General features: G+C 38.8%; 1 protein-coding gene and 1 pseudogene across 1 annotated transcript; both read left to right on the top strand.

The window, feature by feature from the left end:
- Positions 1-756: 756 nt before the first annotated feature.
- spout1 (SPOUT domain containing methyltransferase 1) lies at positions 757-4505 on the top strand. Its single transcript, XM_087843822.1, has 12 exons — positions 757-842; positions 930-969; positions 1772-1885; positions 1963-2122; positions 2219-2308; positions 2396-2445; positions 2590-2720; positions 2828-2900; positions 2991-3089; positions 3205-3307; positions 3457-3604; positions 3718-4505. The coding sequence occupies exons 1-12, from the start codon at positions 795-797 to the stop codon at positions 3808-3810; spliced, it is 1149 nt and encodes a 382-aa protein (XP_087699948.1). The 5' UTR covers positions 757-794; the 3' UTR covers positions 3811-4505.
- A 2811-nt stretch (positions 4506-7316) lies between these two features.
- LOC148102216 (uncharacterized) lies at positions 7317-9817 on the top strand (annotated as a pseudogene).
- Positions 9818-10363: the final 546 nt, after the last annotated feature.

Raw genomic sequence — 10363 nt, 5'->3', positions numbered from 1 at the left:
TCTTCAAAAGCACGGCATCATGCAGGACTCTGATTTTGCACATGCCACAGTAATTTGGGCTGAGCCTTGCCGTTACACAAATAAGTGTTTTTAATACCGTGGCTTCTATTTATTACAAGCAAGTTTACACACATGTATAAATGAAGAAAATAGCATCTGAGCTTTGGTTGTTTCCAACAAACAGTGACAAACCAGATGACTTGGCATCAAAATCAATACGGATCTCCTCTGGGATTATCGGTATGTTGTATCTGGTTCGGAACACTCTTTACCTGCAAAATTAACTAACATTGTTGAACAGCTGACTTACAAGGGGGAAAAGTACTTGTTTATGGAAAGTGGAGAGGTTAATTGGGAATTTCTGAATAATGTAGCTCCAAATGAAGATATGAGATTTCTGAGATGCTTTTTAATCCAGTTTATTTTTAATAGCAGTTTTAATAACAGCTTATTTAAATAGCTAGAATCAGTCAAATTTAAGACACCATTAGTTGCTAAGAGCTACAAATTTATGGATGTAAATTTTTATTTTTTTACCCCCACAGGAAATGATCTAATTTATCATTTTAAATGTTTTATATATTTTTTAAATATATATTATTTGTACAGAGAGTGGTGTTTTATAATTTATATAAGGTCAAAATTAAGGTGCTTGTAGGCAGTGACTGTAGCATGTATATGAGAAGAGCAACTGGATCGTCACGTGGTTGACTTCCCGGAAGTGGTTTGCGGGCAACGCAGAACACGACCTGGAAGTAAAGACTGTTCACGTGTTGGTACTTCGACGCTTGAATATGTCTTCTAGCGTTGCAGTGAAGCGACCCAATCTTGGGTCTTCTCAGGTATTGTTACTGTTTGACAAAAAAACAAAAAACACTGATGTGTGTCTTTATTTACACCCATTTTCTGTCCTTTGTTCGTGTTTGCAGCCAGTCGAGAAGGTGGACTGGAAGAAAAGGAAAGCGGAAAGTGAGTAAACAGCTAAGTAGCTGCATGTCTGCTATATACTATACTGCTGTTTTGGACTTTAAAACAGAAAAAGAAAGAAAGAAAAAACGTTATTTTTGTGAGAATTAATGTGCATATCCATTTTAAGGTTTGTCATGTATTGACAACATGCTTAATGCAGATTTTTTGTTATTGATAAAAAAGCACATAACAATGTAGTAAGTCTCCTCGGCAGTCGAAAACCGGAAGAGGGAGTTTACTAAAACACAAGATAAATTATAGCATGTTCGTCTGATTTATTAATCAAAATACTTTGTTTTACAATATACAATTATAGTGGAAACATATATTCTGTATTTATATATACATTATGGACAAAACTGTTGGGCCATTTATTCAGCACCATTGCCAAAAGTGTAAATAACCAACCCGTTTTTGCAAACATTTGTGAAAGAACAGGATGTTTTAAAGACTTCCTAGATATCTTCCCTCCTAGAGGGTCAGCTGTGAGTGGTGTTATTGCAAAGTGGGAGCATTTAGGAACCACAGCAACTCACTTTTAAAGCTACAGAGTGGGGTCACCAGGTGCAGAGGTGCATACTGTGTAAAACAACACCACTGACCAAGTGACTGTGAAGTTTCAAACCATAAACATCAGCGTAAGCACTGTGCTGGGAACTTCCATGACCAAGTAGGTCCTGTAAATGTAACCTATAGGTGGCCCAGTACTTCTGTCCAGATAATTAAGATTTAGGTATTCACAGTGATTATTTAGAAATTAACTTTTTTTTTGTAAATGTCAATGATTCTTCCTGAATACCAGTAAAGGAGGCTAAGAAGCAAAGGAAAGAGGCCAAGCTGATCAATCGACTAGAAAAACAGAAACAGCAAGAGGCTGCTGAGAAAGCAGAAACTGAACTGAGCCAGAGCAAAAAAGGTAACAACATTATACTGTGGATTTTTCCTATGTAATAGGTGATGAGTGCTATAATTACTAATCTGTTTTTCTCCCAGGTCGGGCTTACACGGTGAGTCTGGCTCTGCCGGGATCTATCCTGGATAATGCTCAGTCTCCTGAACTTCGCACGTACCTGGCCGGACAGATCGCCCGCGCCTGCGTTGTTTTCTCTGTTGATGAGATCGTAGTGTTTGATGAACGAGGGGAAGATGTCAAGTACGTTTTCATAGAGTGCCCACTTGCAGATTAAATATGCCTTGACCCACATGACAGCTAATGGAAAGGAGTTTGCTTTTTGTTTGTGTTTCACAGGAGTGTGGAGGGCGAGTTTAGCGGTGTTGGGAAGAGGGGACACGGTTGCATTCAACTTGCCAGAATACTTCAGTATCTGGAATGTCCACAGTAAGTTTGGAGAAAATCAGATCACCATTATTGATTTGATCAGTACATTTTATCTCTTTTGATAGTCCAGCTTTTCTTCTCCATCAGATATCTGCGCAAGGCCTTCTTCCCAAAGCATCAAGATTTACAGTACGCAGGTAACTGAGTAACAAATGGAAGAAAAACAACCTGATAAACAGTTGTTCCTGTGATGAGTCTGAAATTAAATACGGTGGGAAATATTTCATGATTTTCATGAAAATCAGTCAGGAATCTTTTTTTTCTCTCTGTCTCTCTGGTAGGTTTGCTTAACCCTCTAGACAGTCCTCACCACATGAGGATAGACGAGGAATCTGACTACAGGGAAGGCGTCGTGGTCGACAGGCCTACCAAACAGAATAAAGGGTCGTTTGTCGACTGTGGAATGAGAAAGGTGAGCTATCCTGCACTGGGAGCACAGCTGTTGTTAGTGTACTCTTTATTTATTGGTAATTATCTAAGAATATAAACTGAACGATGTTCACTTTCCTGGTCCCACAGGAAGTTCAGATTGATAAGCAGCTGCAGCCTGGACTACGAGTCACAGTACGGCTCAGCAAGACACAAAATCCAGGTACTTTTCTTCACCAGACTCTCAAGGTTTGTTATTTTTTTAAGCACATCAGTTAAGTTTGGGTCCATCTATCTGTGAAACTGTCTGCAGAAGGCAAAGCATATAAAGGTGTTGTCGTGGCTCCTCACGTGCCCAGGTCTGAAGGTGGTTATTATTGGGGCTACAGTGTTCGTCTGGCATCCTGTCTCAGTAGGTTTCCCATTTAACTCTCAACATTGTGCTTTGCATTCATTTGCAGTCTGTGTCAACGACTACTGCCAACCACTGCTTTATCCACACGCTTGTCTATTTCCCGTTCCTGCAGGTGCAGTTTTCACTGAAAGCCCCTTTAAAGGAGGATATGATTTGACTATTGGTACATCAGAAAGAGGCAGCAATGCAGACCAGGCATCACTGACGCCATTCAAGTAAGTTGCTTGAAACGGCCTTTAACCGTTAGCGTGTAAACTTAACATTCAGAATATGTTAAATTTGGTAAGCATTAGGGCGGTAGAACGAGTGTCTCTGAATACATCCTCTCAAAGGTTTTTTAATTATTTCTTTTTTAACTTTGCAGACATCTCTTGGTCGTTTTTGGAGGTCTTCAGGGATTGGAGGCCAGTTTAGATGCCGACCAAAAGCTGGATGTGACTGACCCCAGTGTTTTATTTGACCTTTACCTCAACACGTGCCCCGGTCAGGGCAGCAGGACCATTCGTACCGAGGTGAGAGCAGTTATTCAAAATTAGTTTGAAAAGCATTTTTCAAACCATAAACCATAATAAACACTTTTGCAGCTTGACTGTGTTTTTATTTGTTTCCTTCTTCCTGTCACCAGGAGGCCATCTTAATTTCCATGGCGGCCCTGCGGCCAAAGATCACAGCTGCTGTTTCCAGCAGTAGTGCTTCATTAGAAGCACTAATGTTTTAAAGTCCAGATCTGGAGTATTTAGCATTGCCTTCTGTAAGAATATTTCACCCAATTTTTGCATTGAATGCAGTCAACAATAGATCTGCTAATGTTGTCTGATGTTTATTATCCCCGTTGCTTCAAGAAATTGCACATATTGAACCATAAATACTATTCAGATGCATGAACTGGTGTGTTTTGTGTCAGCAGTACAAATCTATTCCACGAAAAACAGTGCAGAGACCATCATGGACAAACAAATGGGAACAAACTGTTTATTAACAGATTTTGATTTTCAACTGTATTTTCATAGGTTTTAAAGGGTTTCCTAATGATATAGACCTCCACCATTGAAATTCACACTACTCCTATATAATTAAGTAACACACAACCAATAGCTATTAAACCGTAGTGAAAAACCTCTCTATATAGAATTTTGTATTGATTTATTTTAAGTGGGTCCACTGGGGGAGATTTTTTTAGGCAGTGAACTAGCAGGCCCATTTCTGTAATTTACCACATTTATTTATTAGTGCTGACAGATTTGTGGTTTTTACTACAGAAAAATTAGTTTTTATTGTGTAGTAAAGAAAATGACATTTTCTTTTTAAACTTGCACAAATTTCAGTATTAAATGGGATTAAATGTGTCCTTAAAACATGTTGTTTAAACATCTTTTGCTGGTTCGACATACTTGATATCAAAGCAGGCTATATATACCCAACAATGTAAACTGAGCGTGATGTTCCTGTAGTAAAATATTTCTACTTACAAGTTTCTTATAACCGTTTTAAAAATGGGACGTGTATGAAACTGAAAGTTGACTTTATCTGGTCCAGGCCAAAGATTGAAAAACTTATCCATACCACGACTGCGATGCATACTGTGGATGAATTGAACTAAAGCTGCATGTAGCGTGACATTGAGTTAAAAAGGTTTAAATGCCACACAATTAGTGGGTCTACTGGGGGTGGACACAATCAAAAATCAAATCAAAAATCAAACCGCAATAAGATTCTTGGTTTGGCACAATTTCGCACAAACCACAGGGTGAAATACAGATGGAAAGAAGGCAGAGACAACAGGTGGAGTAGGACAGATGATAGAGGGGATGGGGGGTTGGGATGTGAGAGAGAAGACTGGAAATATGGTCCTTGTTCTTCTTCTGCACACTGTGAACAAAAAAGAAGAAAAAATAATAATTTTATTAAAATGAAATCACATGGTAATTGTTTGAACTAATTGTGACTACTAAATAAAGGACAAAACAAATTTTCAAGCTAAACTGTTGTTGGCTGCCATGTGCAAAAAGTTGCATAATTGGGCACTTTTTAAAAGAATAAATATTTAATGAAATTCAGCAATAATATTTTTAAATACAAATATGATTAACTAATCACATGTACTGTGACTACAAAAATGTACAAAAAAATATTTTAGCCCAACTATTAAGCTGCACTTATGTGTATTTATTATAAAATTGTCTTTAAAAGGTCTAGCACAAAGTTTGAACCCATCAAAGCTTATATTAGTCAGATTATTTTTTTTATTTCGGTCTACTTCACTTACAGTATGTGCACACCTACCAGGCAAAGCACAGGTGTCAGTCAAGTTCCTGAAAGTGTAAGACGAGAAATTATATGTTAGTTGTCTGTACAGTGTTATCCGACTAACAGAAATACAAAGCCCACACGACACGATACACTGAACTTATAGTCAGCAGGTTATAGAATAATACAGCACACCAACAGACACTATGCATTAGCATTGAAGCTAGCGTTAGCACTGCTGCTAACAGCAAAACATCATAAACGTATATAAATGATAGCGAAGGTTATTCTTTCTTTTTTCTTTCTTTATTCTTTGAACTCTTTTGAACTCTGTTGGACTTGATATATGAGTTTAAATGTCAAACATGTATTTTTACCATCATAAAAATAAAACAGTGCAGGACTGAGTGTACTGTACACTCTGTACACAGCAGAGAGCAAAGCGGAATGACGACAGTTGGTCCAGTGATGGGTCAAAAACAGATAAGGCATTCAGGTGGTGCTTGGAAATTTGACCATTATTGCAGTTTGAACAGCAATAATGAGCATATACATGTCTGTGTGTTGGTCTCTGTGTGTGAGAGACATAGAGAGATAGAGGGAAAAAATACACTAGACTAGTGTACAAATTGGTACTTTTTGCCCGAGTATAAGCGAATGAGTGACATACAGAAAAACACGGCAACTGGCATTACATGAGCAAATAAAAAGTATTTCATCTTGAACTGTTTTGTGGGTTTCATTTTAAGACTACTTTAAGTGTGTTAGTGGGGAGATAAACTATACAGACTATAAACAGAGACATTAAATGAGATTAGATTAGTTAAACGTTAATTAAAATGTGGGAAAATCAACTACAGACAGGTAGATGCTGTGAGCTTTAATTATCCAGTCAGAAAGGATGATTTTAAAGTCATCAACTGACTCCAACTGCCCAGATCTGAAAAACCTGTGTGCCAATCACAATGCTCTACTTAGTTGGCATATACTAACTACTGACAAGCTCTTAATCTGTGGCAAAACCCTGTCAAATCTGTCTTATTGTACCTATTGAAAAAGTTAATCTTACTACAAGAAAAGTACAAGTCGTATTGACAAAATTCTTTCACCGTGAGCACCAGCAATGTCTAGTCTACTGATTTCTCAGTTTTCATGCCTGTGGAGTTTATTATATGGACATGGTGACAGTGTAAAGACAGCCTGTACTTCTGATTTTCAAACAAACTTTCTGAGCCATTTTAACATTGGAGTCTATGGAAGAGTTGGAGGGAGGAGGCTGTGCATTGGTGACATTTATGAAAGAACCATAACACCTATTACAATAATACACACATTGGATGAAAGAGGACAGCGATGGCTACGTTTTGAGGGTAAGATGATGGCTGTAGAGCGAACATTGTGGACACAGCAGCAGTTTTAAGAAAAGATTTTAAGATTAATTCCCCCCCTCCTCTCAGTCTAGCAGTTGAGCTGTCTCACTCTAGCGCCAACATTCCGTCCCATACACACCCATTATAAACTCTGAAACGGGGGAAAATAAAGGATGAAACTTAAACTGGAACTGAAGAAAAAGTATAATAGATATTGAAAATATAAATGCAAGTTGAATAGTTGAATGTCTTGGCTTCGTTTTAAAGTTTGAATGGTGGCTCTATGTCAACGTATGTGGAAGTGGTAAGAGTTTAAAGAGGAGTAAGTTGAATGAGAATTTGAAGGGTCTTTCCATTGAAATACATGGGAAATTTTTGTTGAATACAGTTGAATAATTTTAAAAATATAAATGAGAAAAATGAGAAAAATAGAAGCTAAAAGCTAAAAATAACAGAATAAAACTTGACTCACTTAAAAAAAAAGAATCCTCATTCAATTATGTCATGTGACAGCCTAATTCCTATGACATCATACTACGATGGTTCTTCCAGATCAAAGGCACATATATGCCTTTGATCTGAAAGCCTTAAGTAGGGGTGCGAATCCTAAACATTCAGTCAGTTTATTCGCAGCACTCGTGTTCGCAGCATTCAAACGTACGCCTTAGAAACATTTTGAAACAGCTCTTTTACACAGTCATTGTATCAAGACTACAACATGTCTGAAAGAAAACACAGCAAAAAACAACAAGCTTACGCTGGCTGTCCTCTTGAAGGTGCACAGCCAAATTCCCCATCAGCTGAAAGTAGGCAGGTAAACCAAAATCTAGAGGACAGGATTAAACAAATCCAAGCAGAGAAGATTCAACTTGAAGAGCAGTGCAGACAAATGGAGACCCATAATAAACAGCTGGAAGAAAGGCACAATGGGTTTGTCAAGAACCAACAAGTCTTGCAAGTAAAGCTTAATGAAGCACTGCACAGAAATGCAGAAATGGTTCATGAGAATAAACAATTGGACACTAAATACAGAGAACTGGAGGCCTGAAATAAAGACTTGGAAGTAAGGCACAAGGAAAGTCTCATGAACCAACAGAAGCAGCCCAACGTGGACATCATAAATGAGGGCTGGGGAATAATGTTTAATCAAGCAAAGCAGCGCATTGTAAGCCTGATGAGAGAAAAGAAGCAGAACAAGCATGAGTTAAGAACAATGTCCTGCCAGCTTCAACAAGCACAAGCTGTTACTCAGGAGATCTATGGGAATCTCCAACACGCTGTCAACTTGAAACAGCAGCTGCAAGTACAGCTTGATGAAGCCCTGGAGGAAAACCAAGAGCTTCTTCAAGAGAAGAAACAGCAGGACATAAAGGAGAAAGAGATGGAATGCAAACTTCACAACATGAAGAAACAAAATGATGTCTTGCAAGTAAAGATTAATGAAGCACTGCACAGAAATGCACAAGTGCTTCATGAGAAGAGACAACTGGACACTAAATACAGAGAACTGGAAGGCCGAAATAAAGACTTGGAAGTAAGGCACAAGGAAATGCTGGTGAACCAACAGAAGCAGCCCAACATGGATAACATAAATGAGGGCTGGGGAATAATGTTTAATCAAGCAAAGCGGCGCATTGTAAGTCTGATGACAGAAAAGAAGCAGAACAGGCATGAGTTAAGAACAATGTCCTGCCAGCTTCAACAAGCACAAGCTGTTAGTCTGGAGATCTATGGGAATCTCCAAGACGCTGTCAACTTGAAACAGCAGCTGCAAGTACAGCTTGATGAAGCCCTGAAGGAAAACCAAGAGTTTCTCCAAGAGAAGAAACAGCAGGACATAAAGGAGAAAGACATGGAATGCAAACTTCACAACATGAAGAAACAAAATGATGTCTTGCAAATAAAGATTAATGAAGTACTCCACCGAAATGCACAAGTGCTTCATGAGAAGAAACAACTGGACACTGAATACAGAGAACTGGAAGGCCATAATAAAGACTTGAAAGAAAGGCACAAGGAAATGCTGGTGAACCAACAGAATCTCCAACACGCTGTCAACCTGAATCAGCAGCTGCAAGTACAGCTTGATGAAGCCCTGGAGGAAAACCAAGAGTTTCTTCAAGAGAAGAAACAGCAGGACATAAAGGAGAAAGAGTTGGAATGCAAACTTCACAACATGAAGAAACAAAATGATGTCTTGCAAGTAAAGATTAATGAAGTACTGCACAGAAATGCACAAGTGCTTCATGAGAAGAAACAACTGGACACTGAATACAGAGAACTGGAAGGCCGAAATAAAGACTTGGAAGTAAGGCACAAGGAAATGCTGGTGAACCAACAGAAGCAGCCCAACGTGGACATCATAAATGAGGCCTGGGGAATAATGTTTAATCAAGCTAAGCAGTGCATTGCAAGACTGATTACAGAAAAGAATCAGAACAGCTACCAGCTTCAACAAGAACAAGCTGTTAGTCTGGAGATCTATGGGAAACTCCAAGACGCTGTTAACTTGAAACAGCAGCTGCAAGTACAGCTTGATGAAGCCCTGGAGAAAAACCAAGAGCTTCTTCAGGAAAAAGAGCAACTGGAAAAAATACAAGAGAAGAAAAACAAGCACAATTAGAAGAACTGGAGAAAAAATGCAAGAAACTTGAGGAGGAAATTACAGTAACAACCGAAGAACTGAAAACCCTCATCCTACAGAAAAAAAGAGCTCCAGGAACAGTGCATGAAAAAGAAGAAGAAACGCTTCTGGTTTTTCAGGAGGAGGGACCCTCCTGCTTCCTCCACCGCTTTTCTCATCTCCTCACCCCTATACCTCCCCTCTTGCCCTTTCTCTCCTTCCACCTCTCCATCATTCTCCATTTTTTCTTTCTCCCCTCCCTTCTTCATCCTTTTTCTTTTCTTTTTCCCCCCTCACCCCCCCAACTAGTCAAGGCAGATGACCCTCCCTGAGCCTGGTTCTGCAATAGGTTTCTTCCTTTAAAGGGAGTTTTTCCTATCCACCGTCGCCGAGTGCTTGCTCAGGGGGGATTGTTGGGGTTTTCTCTCGTCCTTTCTATCCCTTTCTTTTCACCTCCCCTCTTCTCCCTTTCTCTCGTACCACCTCTCTCCATTTTTCTTTCTCCCCTCCCTTCTTCATCCTTTTTCTTTTCTCTCTCCCCCCCCCCCAAGAAAATTATTCTTAACTAACAATAAACACAATCAACCATATTTTTACTCGTGTCAAATCAATGTCTCTTCATTCAAGAATAGTTCATCTTCTGAATAAAAGCAGCAAACGGGTAATAGCTGTGTATGTTGGTGGGGCGGCATATTTATGTTTTATATTTTAGCAGTATCTGTCGTGATCTGCTGGTTTGACTCACCCAATAAAGAAATGCATAGACAAAAAACACAGAGTTATATTTCTCTTATGTATGAGGACAAAATTTCAGCAGATGTTTAACATAAGAGAAACACATGCATAATTTGCATTATTTAGACTGATGAAAAGCACAGATTTTATTTACATTTGGGTTTAAAAAAAATTAAAAACAGTTTAAAGATGACCCTCGAGTTGCACTGCATCAAAAATGGGGATGTTTCTGTGTTGAAATGACTGCATGGACTCAACACACGCCTAAATCAGTCTCTGTGATCACAGTTCACTGT

Source organism: Neolamprologus brichardi, chromosome 7, assembly GCF_056152115.1.
Source record: "Neolamprologus brichardi isolate AB-2024 chromosome 7, ASM5615211v1, whole genome shotgun sequence".
Lineage (NCBI taxonomy): Eukaryota > Metazoa > Chordata > Actinopteri > Cichliformes > Cichlidae > Neolamprologus > Neolamprologus brichardi.
This window is presented reverse-complemented; position numbering and strand designations above follow the sequence as displayed.

Bases quoted from the DNA above. Each gene is read 5' to 3' on its own strand.
- spout1 (XM_087843822.1), top strand. From the start codon at position 795: ATGTCTTCTAGCGTTGCAGTGAAGCGACCCAATCTTGGGTCTTCTCAG. The intron at 2,123-2,218 runs GTACGTTTTCAT...TGTGTTTCACAG, and splicing joins GAACGAGGGGAAGATGTCAA to GAGTGTGGAGGGCGAGTTTA. The intron at 2,446-2,589 runs GTAACTGAGTAA...TCTCTCTGGTAG, and splicing joins TCAAGATTTACAGTACGCAG to GTTTGCTTAACCCTCTAGAC.